This window comes from Ascidia mentula, chromosome 8 (genome assembly GCF_947561715.1).
Source record: "Ascidia mentula chromosome 8, kaAscMent1.1, whole genome shotgun sequence".
NCBI classification, from domain to species: Eukaryota; Metazoa; Chordata; class Ascidiacea; order Phlebobranchia; family Ascidiidae; genus Ascidia; species Ascidia mentula.
In genome coordinates this window covers 3,692,099-3,704,836 of record NC_138573.1, presented here as the reverse complement: position 1 = coordinate 3,704,836, position 12,738 = coordinate 3,692,099, and the positions used below count along the sequence as shown (strand labels likewise).

The 12,738-nt window shown below is 40.0% G+C and overlaps 1 protein-coding gene across 1 annotated transcript; it reads right to left on the bottom strand.

Moving 5' to 3' along the window:
* Positions 1-3,751: 3,751 nt before the first annotated feature.
* On the bottom strand, positions 3,752-12,634 carry LOC145910834 (glutamate receptor 2-like). Its single transcript, XM_082998043.1, has 19 exons — positions 12,523-12,634; positions 11,982-12,161; positions 11,539-11,653; positions 10,791-10,921; positions 9,862-10,040; positions 9,375-9,428; positions 8,724-8,870; positions 8,266-8,457; positions 7,415-7,642; positions 6,941-7,147; positions 6,384-6,520; positions 6,098-6,210; positions 5,911-6,042; positions 5,378-5,565; positions 4,785-4,895; positions 4,587-4,723; positions 4,306-4,420; positions 4,063-4,222; positions 3,752-3,855 (listed from the first exon to the last, which is right to left on the bottom strand). Exons 1-19 carry the CDS (start codon positions 12,632-12,634, stop codon positions 3,752-3,754), a joined length of 2,742 nt encoding a protein of 913 aa, XP_082854169.1.
* Between the last annotated feature and the right edge of the window lie 104 nt (positions 12,635-12,738).

Sequence of the window (12,738 nt, the reverse complement as noted above, 5' to 3'; positions counted from 1 at the left end):
AAGGTTATAAAGAAAGCAATGTTTACCGTTTCTGGACCCAAAAAGTTTATTTGAGATTAGCCATAAGGTGGAAGCAAGCAAAAAACCACTGTAAATCCCTTCGAACTTTCTTTACATTGTTATGATGTGTATGGGGCACCTATTTTTTTGAAACCCAAACACAAAAACGTGATTTGGCAGCTCAAGCCCTCCAGCGCCACCGCTTTACACTTACATAATATACCAGTTCGTATTTCCCAGCACCCAGCATTCTTCTCGGCACTTTGAAGGCCCAAAATAAGCTTAATTACTCGCTAGAGGCGGCGGTCGTTCGGATCTGGTTGTCCCACAAGCGAGTGAAAAAATGCCTGGATGAAAACAACGAGCCCCGAAGTGCGCTTGTTTCCACTCGAAAACCAGTCGCTTAAGGTTGAAGGGCTAATCCAGGCAAAAACCATCTTCGGCACGCAAAGCGAAAGGTCCTTGGCCGTGAGGTTCCCTCTGCCTGCCGCCTTAGCACTTGCCCTGGACACAAAACCCTCTGAGACACTTGACCGCTCATTGAAACAGTACGATGAGACAGGAATGTCTGGTAACCGGTTGGCGCAGATGTTTTTTTAAGCTCTTGACGACTGAAGCTGATTACGTGCCAATTTTTTCAAGTTTAGCCTTTAGTGGTTCTTTTGTTGCCCATTAGGGTTAGTTATCATTTGAGATATATGGGAGCGTACGTACATGCTCACGTTTGCTTGAGTATAAATACGTGACTCGAAATACCTCGGAACTGTTTACTTGAAACAGGTTATGCTACGATGACGACAGAACAAAGCTATTTGTGCGCATATCAAATACCACAAATTAAGAAACAAAACACAACCATGAATAAAAACGCCAAAGCTAAGATGCTGTTAATCGTTTTAAGTTTCTGCAACCAGCTGTAGTAGTACTGATGATGAACCAAGTATAGGTTCGAAACGTTTACTTAAAATTCTTAGCTTTTGATTTTTTAACCCCACTTATTTTGCACCCAAAACACAACCACTTACCTTGTGTAAAATCAGTTTATTTACATTGATGGGTGTAGCTACAGTGCACGACATCGACCAGAGGTAAACAGCAGCAGGTTTTGCTGGTGGTAAAATATATTTTGGTAAAATCTACACACCTGGAAGTGCAATCCATTAAATACAATTTGTAAGGCACAAAATTACAATAAAAGGTTCCAAAGGCAAAGACCTTGAGCTGATAATGGAATTGTTAAAGCCATAGACCATAAACCGGTTGATTCAATCACGTATACGTATTGGTTTTAATACCAAATACAGCATTGCAAGCTGCATGGTCGCCGATGTGTATGTCTATTACATGGAGTAAAAATAGGCTGAGCTCGTAAGACAAATGATCCACTAACATTATATGGTGACGCAATAATTAGGAAACGACTCCATCTAGTGCCCACGTGTAGGCCAAGTACAGCACGCAAACCAAGTCTGTACAAGAAAACTTTTTTTGGAGACAAATCGCGGACACAAGCACTTTAAAACGGGATATTGCAAACAAAGACATTAAGAAGCACAATCTGCTTCAAAAGACGTCGTCGCCTTACCATTAAATAAAGGCAATGTCGCAACACCGAAGATTTTGTTCAAACTTTTTATCCCACATCCTGGAATTAACCAAACGACATCAGATACGTGTCAGCGCGCAAAGCAACTCCACTTATCGCCTGTAAACGTTATCTTGGTGCAAAGCGAAACACGGCGGCTCCTCCCCCTACACATAAAAGCGGCGGGAAATTTATCTTGTTACTGCCATTGACGAGTTGTTTTGATAACGCCCAAGCATCGAGCCCGATGTGAATGAGACTTGGATTGTTTGGATACGCGAAAGGTGTCGCGTTACCTGCAATTCACACAGGGGAATGGGCCATTTTAAGGGGATAACGCATTATTTTGCTAATCTTACCGACAAAACACCCACCGTAAATTTAATTGACTCGCAATATGGGTAGACCACGGCCCTGCGCTTGTGCTTAGTTATCGCCAGTCCTGAGGGTGTATCAAAATGTTGAACACGCTTTTTCGAAGATAATGTACTTATATGTTGCAACGCAGGGGTATTAACATGCTTTCGCATAGCCTGGCAGGATCGCCCCACTGGCTGCGAAGTCTGTGAACCTTATATATTGTATTGTTTATTTTGAATGTATGTATGATAATCGCTGATGTACATTTGACGCACATAAGTACCCGTAGAACTCGGAACATTTCTTGTCCTAAGTAGAATCGAGGCTCATTTTCTGTATCAACTAGTCACAAATGGATGAAACAATTAAACCGAATTTGTGCACTTTCGGAAAGCAAATCCGTCTAAGAACGGAATTTTTCAACAAAATATAGAAACGTGCCACAAACACAAGCTCTCAGTTTGGTAACCCTTACGCCCCAGCGAAGCTTCGATGAAGTAAACAAACACCCCTGTTCAAGTACCGCATGGATTTGTGCGCTTCAAAGAATGTTTACGATATCTATGTTCCGGAAATCTTTTCCCAAACACCAAAGGTCAAGCCTGACTGCATATTCGATCCCTGGCGTCTATTTATGGAAAACAAGCCTTGACTTCACCCGCATAGCTTTAAACCAAAAGTTTCCGCAAAGAGGTGTTTACATTAAGTTTTAGGTAATAGAAAATGGTTTGCTGTGTATGCTGCTGCGTATGAGTAAGCCGAACGGATCCTTGATTTGTGGTGACTTCAACTTGCTTTAGATGAGAGCATCCCGTACAGTGTTTGCATTGCGTTTTAGGTAATACAAAGTGGTTTGCTGTATAGGCTGTATTAGTAAGCCGACGGGACCCTTGATTTGTAGTGACTTAAACTTGCTTAAGATGCAATGCATCTATTATAGGTAAGCAATGATTCAGGTTTATTAACTACTATGGCTTATACAAGCAAGTCGGGCAACCATCTCACGATGTCATTTTTGGAAACCCCGGAAACTGTTAGTTAACAATCCACGTCTAATGGAGACTTTTCAACCAAGGCCCACTAAACAAAAAAGCGCCTAATCGAATTACACGTAACTTGCAACGTTTTGTTTATCTCCGCCGAGAAATACTGTGTGATGCCGGGCGCGCGCCCGTTCACGCTCAAACGGCCAGAACCGAAACAACGATCGCAGTATCCTGTTTCACCTGTACACAACCTGTCCCGCCTACTGTAATGTACAGAAAAAGCTGCCCCGCGAATCCAGCCATCAGGACAACTGATTAGGAAACAAAAGGATCGGGCGTTAATTTTGTGGGCGGTCCAGGGTTGGAATGTTGGCTGTTAACAAGCTTGTTTTCTTGCGATGTGATTCAGGGAGGAGAAACATGTTTCAGTGCCTCTCGAATCGAGTCAGCAAGCTGCGGGTCGTGTTTCCCGAAACGGATCTCGTAACGTCGAGTAATTTGATTTGGTTGGGACAGTGGTGTTTACTGTCTCAGTGGTAGAGTGTGTTGGAAACGTGTATTGTGATTTTGCAGAACGGTTTGGATAATTTTATTTTCCAAATTAGTAGCAACGCAAATACGATATCTTTTATCACTATCCAAAATGTCAAAGTATTTTCATTCAACAAACTGTCACCAAAGAAAAACAATACTTTGACACAGATTTCCAATACAAATTTGCGGAGAGTGAATATATAAAGCAACGCACAAATATACAAATATCACAGTATCGTTTTTAGTGGAAAGTGTAATTTTGCCAGGATTGATTGTCGTATAGCCTTCACCTCCGCAAATGACTAGCGCCATCTTGCGGCATCAGATAAATCGGATTTGGAATATCGAGGGACTGGATGTTGATATCAATCCCTGATGCCCGAGTGTCACCTGGTTAGTAAAAAAAGCATTTTTGATTTCTTGTGTGTAGTGAATTTTGTAATAAGCCGTATCACTATTCACTATTGTGACACTGAACTTTCTTTTTCTGATTTGGCAGTAAACAGACTGAAAGATCGTGCTTTCAGAAAATGGAAATCAGTCTTTTAAAACAGTAAAGTACAGTTGTGTGTAGTAATAACAGTTGCGGAAACGTACTTGATCCATCGTCGTGCAATTTTTTCTTCTTGTCGTGTCGGGTCACCACAGCCTCGTAGCTGTACTCAATAATTGACATCAAAACGGCCAAAATCATTCCGGCAATTAGAATGTAAAACACCCCCGCAACGTTGCTCAACATCAGAGCAGGAGTTTTTGTCTAGAAAATCGCGAACATTCGAACTAGCAGTGTTAAAAAATGTTGTTGGTTATGTTTAGTTATGATAGATTTAAAATCCGTACGGGTGCATTGTTGCCATTGGGTCCGCATTCACTCTTGTCGTACCACCAATAGTTCTTCATCTTCTGCAGGTGTCCCTTTTCACGCAAAGTGAGGATTGCCAGATTTACCGTGTCACTAATGAAATTGTAAACGTGCCTATTAGAAGTGGTCTATACAATGAACTTATCCCCAAATGCGCGGTATCAAAGAAACACCGCACCGGGAAATAATATATTATGTCCGATTTATATGTGCTCGCAAAATAACATTTAAAATGACTTAAAAAAAATAGATGACTTACTATAAGGGCGAGCCTTTAGGTAGTGCAATGCCATATCCTTTAGCATCTATGTTGGGCCCCACTTTCATTGTGTTGCAAGGCCTCCGCTGTTCAGTGTAATCGTTTAGCGTCGACTCCATAAGAAAAGCGTACTTGCCCTAAAAACATTAGGTTTTATTTACTTGCGTACAAATTTTGATGACTTTAAGTTTGTCTTACGTTGCTTTTTCTCACTCTCTCAATTCCTTCACGGTTCGATGCGACAAAAACTGACGGGTCCTGAGACTTCATCGATCCCCACATCTTTTCGTAGGTGGGAAGTGGTGATTGCTGGACGTCGTAAGAGTTGTTAATAAACACAAAACGTGCATTGTATAACTTGTTCAAGATGTCTGGTTTTATGTGTACGGTAAATTAATCCTCTACCAATAAAACTTTTTAGTGTTTATATCAATGATTAGTTTCAGTTGTAGCTTAAGGACTTGAAATTTTGTGTTGAAAAGTTCTCCTGCACTGGCGTTCACGTTGTATCAAAACAATTTCGTTAAGTCCTGTCTACGAGACTGAGTTTGTAAAATTAAAAAAAAACAGGCTGTGACCGTAAGGTTAATTGATTTCATGCCAAAATGACTGAACATTTTGGTTTGTAACAAAGCATTTCTGAAGTTTTTCATTTGAGTTGTTTAATGGAACTTGTCCTAGAGACCAGATGTGAGTGGAAAGAAATAAAGATGTAGACCTCTGCAAACTGCATTACTCCAGCTTGTAGCAACAATACCGACAACCATGTTGCATAATTTCGGATGTTTTACCTTAAAAAAGTTCACTGTGGAACCTGATTGCAGCGTCCCGTATTTGATGACGTTCTGTTTTGCCAAATCCTCAGCACCGGAGATGGGAGAAACCATTCTATCCACAGTGAGGAAAGCGGCGAGGTTTGCAGTGTACGATGATATGATGATAAGTGTGAAGAACCACCAAACTCCCCCAACAATCCGACCTGACGTAGTAAAAGATTATGTTTGAAGTCTGATTGCTTTATTGGTCAATGGAGAGCAAACATATTTCAACCGCTGGACGGGAATAAAGATTGTTGTTTTTTACATTATTAACCAAGTTACATGTGATCGGCAGGATAATCCAAGAAAAAAACCTGATCGGGACTCGTGTCCAGCATACCCTAGGTTTAAACTCCGGCGGGGCAACAAAAGTTAAAACTCAGTTGTATGTACAATGTCGAACAATATATTGTAGACAGGTTAAAAAGGCGTTCATTAGCACCACGCATGCAAGGAGAAATCTCCTGAAAAAGTTTGTGTGAAAACGTTTTTCAATATTAACGAACCTGAGAAGGATTTAGGCGATATATCACAGCCCTGTTGCACGAACGCACCGAGGGAAAACCACAAACTGTTCATGATTCCAAAGTCGGTCACCGAATCTGCCTCTTCCTCCTGTTCAGCGTTTGAAAGTGCGCCTAAACCAAAACCTCTGAGTAAAAATGATTATCTCCGAATAAATGCTTGAAGTACCTTTGTGCCATTCGTAGGGACTGAGCCGAGAAACGAGGTAGAGGACGACGCTTACACCGGTGTATGCGAATCCTATGCATATCCAGATCTCATTTGAAAGCGGCTCCAGAAAGCTAAGAAGAATTTAAACCTGGTTATGAATATGGTTTACAACATGCTGGTGCTTACCTCTTTGCTCCTTTTTAGAAGTAGGTTACCAAAATTCTCACCGTATTCGTGTTACAAGAATTTCAATAGGCGCCACCAAACGTTCGCCAGATGGCGCACTTGCGCAAAAAAAGCTCACCTGAAAATGTTCGGAGTTTGTTTCTCTGGTTTTTTAATCATAATGCTGATTCCGAGCGACATGAAAGGTTTCGTAAAATCCACCACCGCCTCACGAGCCGATGTGATTGTAAGTGGAGCTACAGCCATGTGTGCCTTCTGCGACAAAAGTCAAAATATTACTAGTTTGTAAGCTATGTAAAATGGGCAACTATTAAAGCACAAAATTTTGTACAATACACGTAAGAATCAAAATAGTTTTTGATTTTTTGATTTCGTCTGTGTTGATTGGTACCTAGTTTGGTACCCAACATATCGACGATTGACCGAAAGGTACCACAAAGTGGAAATCTGTGTGCCTGCTAGTCTACCAGCTAGCACAGTGCCACATCAACAGCTGCACTGATGAGACCTTACAGGTCGAAACAGTGCGTGTATACACCCTGTCTGCAGCTCTCATTGATTATTATGGCTCTTTTGCGCATATAAAAATAGTTTTTGAGTTAAATATTTTTAGATCTGCTATATAGCGGTAATGTAGAAACGTTGTTTTCTTTTGATAGTTTACTGTCACAAAACCTGGTATTTGACTTCCCCAATCATTCCATTCCACATTCCGTCCTTTTCATTCTTTGATCCATACTGACCGTCATCAACTGGCTTGATCCGGTACTGCAGGGGCGCGATTTTTGTGATTTCTTTTAGCAAGTCAACGCAATAGCCGTGAAAACGGTCGTTCCCTTCCAACGTCTTCCAGTTCTTCTTTAGCATGACGTACGGCTCCTCCTACAGATACACAATCAGCAGTTTGGGTGATTAAATGTAGTAGAACGTGTATTGCGCAAGAAAAAGCAGTATTAATACCACATATCACAAATTTAGTTTGAGTTACCAATGCGGGGTAGTTAATCATACCCAAGTTACAACTTTCGCTTTACGCAGAAATGATTTACAAAAGAAATAGTTTTGTGCAAAGTTATGCAAATCCTTCACCCTTTAAACAACACGCACTCCAGCTTAAAAATTAGAGTAGAATTCAAAAATAATTCCTACCAGAATCGTGGTGACAATCAAGGTGCGATTTCGAAACGCGTCGAGTGTTTTAACGTTTGTCATCGAACCGTTGATCACAAGAGTCCCGTATACATTGTTTGGATCGTCGCTCCACAATCCAACCTTGCGGACGCCACTGCTCGCAAATGCGTGGAGGTTGATGTCAAAATTCGTTCGACTGCCTCGGTCATCGAATTGTACATTGCCCGTCAGGCCTTTGAACTTGACCTACAGCAGTAACAGTTCGATTTAAGGTTGTTTTTAATTTGCACTAGTTCAAAACTGTAGGCGATATAAATGTAAATGATTGCTACCCGTTCGTTAATGAAATCTGACGAACAGAAAGATGATTTCATTAACAATCGGATATTTAGCTGACAAGATTGTTGTAAGTTACACAATAGCTGAAGTGATAAAAACTATTAGGTCGAAACAGTGGCCTTATTTGCAGCTCACTTTAAAAAAAAACATTATTTGCTCTGTTGCTTATACAGAAAGATGACCTTTTTCCTGAAATTGCCATGCAGAACAGTTGTCGTTTGTCGCAATTAAAAGCTTTGATACAACCTATGCCAACCGGTAAAACTACTTCGACAAAACTGTTGTTAACAGCATTCGATTACTAAGTGAAATGAGACACGTGACGATCCCTACATTAAACTTTCGCCATTTCTTCGAGAAAGTTCGACATGTCTGTTGGAAAAACCAAAAATTTTTCAGCCTTAATATTTAAACGCGCGTTTGACGCTTTTAAATGCGAGTTTTGTTCAGTAAAAATATTTTTAACACTTCCTGGTTGTCATGAAGACTTTATTCGTGCACCAATATTTATCGCATAAATCGCTAAAGACCTTTTTGATGGCCCGAACGATATCGTATCCTGTAGTCAATGGGACAATGGGAATTTGATGGCAAGTTAGTTTTGTTTCTTCAGTCTCGCTTTCCGATCTCAGTTGCTGATTGAAGACATAATTTCTTTCCGATATTGACGTCATTCCGAGTGCCATGGCAGTGAAAGCGTCATACACCAACGCCGCTTCATCCTACATAGTAGAAGCAAAACCTCAAACAAGTTGATCGTTTTCAAGAGTTTGACAAACACGTCTGACTCATATTGAAGTGAACAAATACGATTTTGAATTTTTTTGGTTTCGATAAGTATTACAAAATTAAATAACTTTATAATTAAAAAAATTGGGTTATTTTCCTAATGGCTTAATTGTTCACTAGTCATACTACATGACATGAAATAGTTTGATTAAGAGATAGTGCTACCTTGGGTATCTAAGCCCAGGCAAAAATCTCCTACCGTAATCTTGACATCTCGGCCTTCTTTGGTTTTCCTAAGGTCGCGTTGAACGCTTCCTATCTGGGGGCTCGTCTCATCCGTGAAACTGATGAAATAAAGTTTAGCCGATCCGCTCATGTACATTGGCATGTCGAGATTCATAACTCCCTGTGGAAAAAAGGCGTTATCAGAATAAAAGAACAACCTGAACTAACTGTTCATGTATTCCTAAAACAATTGCCGTTACGGTTGAGTGCATAACCAACATAATGTAATTTAAATGCCTAAAAGACGTGGCTACTTTTTAACATGAGGTTTTGGTGTAGACATGTTGGGTTGTTCTTTTCATGCTTCCCACAAGAACATGTTTCCAAATACGGTGTTGTTTTTGAAGTAAGTTTTAACCACCATCGCATCACATATTAGTCGGTGCCAACCAAAGCTGCATCCATAGCCTACCCCACCAAAAAAAATGCAGACTAATCATAACCATGCTGTGATCAAGGGCTTTACTTTTTCACACAGCATTTTAAATTGTGTCTGCTGTATATCGAATATTGGTTTACTGGACACTTTGCAAGTAGTTATTTATGTATTGTCTGAAAATTGCTTTTCGTTCGTCAGCAAATCCCAGATGCGACATCTGGTCCCAATTGACATTCTGTAACTCACCAAATCGAGAAAGAGGTACATGTACTCCACTGTCATCATCCCAATAGCCGCAATCTGAGAAGCAAATAAACAGTTATCGACCTGCACGCGGCGTCATGTGAGATATTGTAGTAATCGATAGCTTGGACAACTAACAAGGCTTTGTATGTGGATTAGGGAGTTAGCAGTGAGCCAGGATCGATCGAGACGCTCGCTCCTCTTATGAAAACATTGACGCGGTCCAACTTGGGGATTACATACGTTTCGGAGTAAAACCGAAGGCTGGCATGTGTTATCTAGCTATACAAATATATGTACACATTGTATATCCATGTTCCACATATTCCAAACTCGTTTTCAACCTAAATGTTTTAATAGCAAGTATGTGAGGTTTTCTACCCCCCAAAAAACGAAATTATTTTTAAACATTGCATAGGAGTGACGTTTTATCGTTAACTTTTCATACATTTTGCCGTTGCACAATTTTCTATTTGTAATAAACACAAACCTGCTGCAAAATCCTTTCAGCCACGTTAATCTTCACGTCAAACAAAAGGTTATATTCCTCCTTGTAGGCAATCTCTCTCAACATTGGAAGAAGGTTTTTCTTCCTGTTTACGTTGCGCACAGTCAACTGGAACTTGTACTTGACACCGAAGTGGAGCAACGTCTTCAGAGGGAGATGAACTGGCAGAAAATTACACAGTTCTTATTACATAGACCCACGTGAAACCAATTAAATCCACTTCGGACAAAGTTTCATTTTTTGCCACTGAACAACTCGGAAAGTAATTTAAGACTTGTTTCCGAGTAATTTAAGTTTTGCTTTTTTCATGTGTTGTCAGTGAAAATAAAAAAAATGAATCATATGAATTCAAACAATGAATTTGTAACCTTATTGATTTAAGTTTATTTGGACGTTTGTTTAATTATTAAATTTAAGAATGCATCCGGAATGCACGGAACAAGCTTGATATGATAAAACCGAAGATCCGCACAACCAGTCGATTTTTGTATCCCGTTTTTTGATAAGATCACCAGGAAACCATTAGAACATCGATAATATTAGAAGCTTCACTATTTATAGAATAATCATGGACTTTCAGAGTCAACACATGTCACAGTTGGCATAAGTAAAAAAAAAATTCAAAGCTTGCTGATGATTAACTGGTTTCGTGACATAGGTATTGCTTCCATTCCAACATTGAAACGAAAACACGTTGTGCCAACCGAATGATACCGCAAAGTGGGAATTTCTTTACCTATAGTTAAACGCTAGTCCAGTGCTACATTCATCAGTTGCACCGTTGAGACCTTATAGGTCGAAACAGTGTACACTACTGTCTGCAACTCTCAACGTTGTGCGAATTTATCATAAAATAACTAATGACCACAAATACAATTTATGTGAGTAGTAATTTGTGTGAGTTTCCTTACGTTCTCTTTCGTCGTAGACGTAGGTAATCCTTTTGAGGTTGAACGTCTGAATGAAGCAAAGGATGAATTTCTCAAGTTTTGGGTGGAGCGACACGACGTACTCGGACGGGATGTGGGCGTCCGTCAGAAAACTGAAAAAAATAAAATTGCAATAAAAAGTTTTTATAACAATTGGGAGAGATTACAAAAACAAAGCAATTGTACTGAAAACTAACGGCCACGCACAGGTTGTGTGTGGTTTTACAGTTTTATTTCAATCTGGAGTGCTTGTGCAAGACTAATAATAACTGAACGTTAATGAGAAAATCATAGCACCTTAATCAACCCAGCATGCAATTTTGTCCGCACTCAAAGCCGCCTGGAAATAATTCGGAATTAAACGCGCTGGGAAGTGGCGCGCTTCAATCACTTGGTAGACGTCAAATTGCTTCCAGCAACCAAACTTAAACCCAATTACCGCCGTCGCAATGAGCGCCAACAGTCACCCGATGGCATGTAAAACCTGGTTAGTATCGACATGGTGCAAGTCTCCATGCTTACCCATCAGATTGCTTACAAGAGGCCGAGTAATCAAAATAGATGGAAGCCAAAGACCTATACGTGATGTACACGACTGAACTGATGCATGACGTTGCGTTTGACTGAGAGACAACGAAAATGTATGTCATGTCGATTGCTTATTCCTATGGTGCCGAATATAAGGTGCGGAAAAATTGCCTAATCATCAGCGCTTTCCGAATCAATTTACCTGGGCGTAATCCACGGAATCTGAAAAGCTTCGCAGTATGAGATCATCGCAGAAGCTGAAGAATCGTCCCAGGCACCGATAATGGAATGCACTCGATGTGATATATGAGTGCAAACTGAACAATTACGATTTCAACGTTAATACACGAAATTTACAACCGTGAAAGTTAAACAATGCCGTTTACGAATGATAAATAGTATAGAAGTTTATTGTTGTAGTGTTGCTGATGCTGCCAAGGTTATTGTAATTTCTGAAGAATAACCTTTCGGCACAATTAAACGCTGACTTTATTTTATACAGACATTTATCTGACGAAGCCTCGTAGGCGAAACTTGGAATAAATCCAACGTTTAGTTGTGCCTAAAGTTTAGAAAACCTAATTATTTTCGTATATTATTAGAAATTGCCCAAAGATGGCAAAGATAATATCTACGACGTCTTACATTCCTGGGCAAGTCGGAAGCTGTTGTTAGCGGGTGCATTCTGCAAGAACACCTGGTATCTTAGAGAGGGCTGACCCGTGCCCCATTGTGACGCAAGAGTGGCTGGAAATGCATTGTGACGTTGCAGCGCAAGTTTTAGAAGTGCATCCGCGTTTCGGTGTTCAACCGGAAGAAGGGTTCCTTAAAGACAGAGATGTAAAGTTTTACAATCAGCCTAAACCAAACAAATAAACATGCTGTGTATTGATGACATAGCAAATTAAAACTGTGGTCAATTTTTGCTAAAGCAATTTTCCTAAATTATTCGTCACATATTTGTACAGAGTTTCTATTGCTGAATTTACCCAGAATTAATTACAAACGGAGCAAAACAAGATGGTAAACATAACAATCAGTTTTATTAAAACCTAAAAATCAAATGATACTCAAAAGCTAAGTTAAAAATATAAGCAGCAATATCTAATGCAATCGCATGATTGGCTAATCCATCTAGACTGCCATGTAAGAAAAGATAGACTTTATGCAGCAGATTTTCGCTCACCAATGGGAACTGTAATGGAAGACTGGAACGGCAAGGAGTAATCGTCTTGGCAAAAACTAACTTCAACACACAAAAACAAACAACAAGAGAGAGCCAAATACCTAATTACCATTCTGAGAGTATGAAGTTGTCCTCTACACAAAAGCAAGAGCCAAAAACACTTGTTATCTGTCAGACGCTATTGACGTTATTGATCTTCTAATGCTCGTGACTATC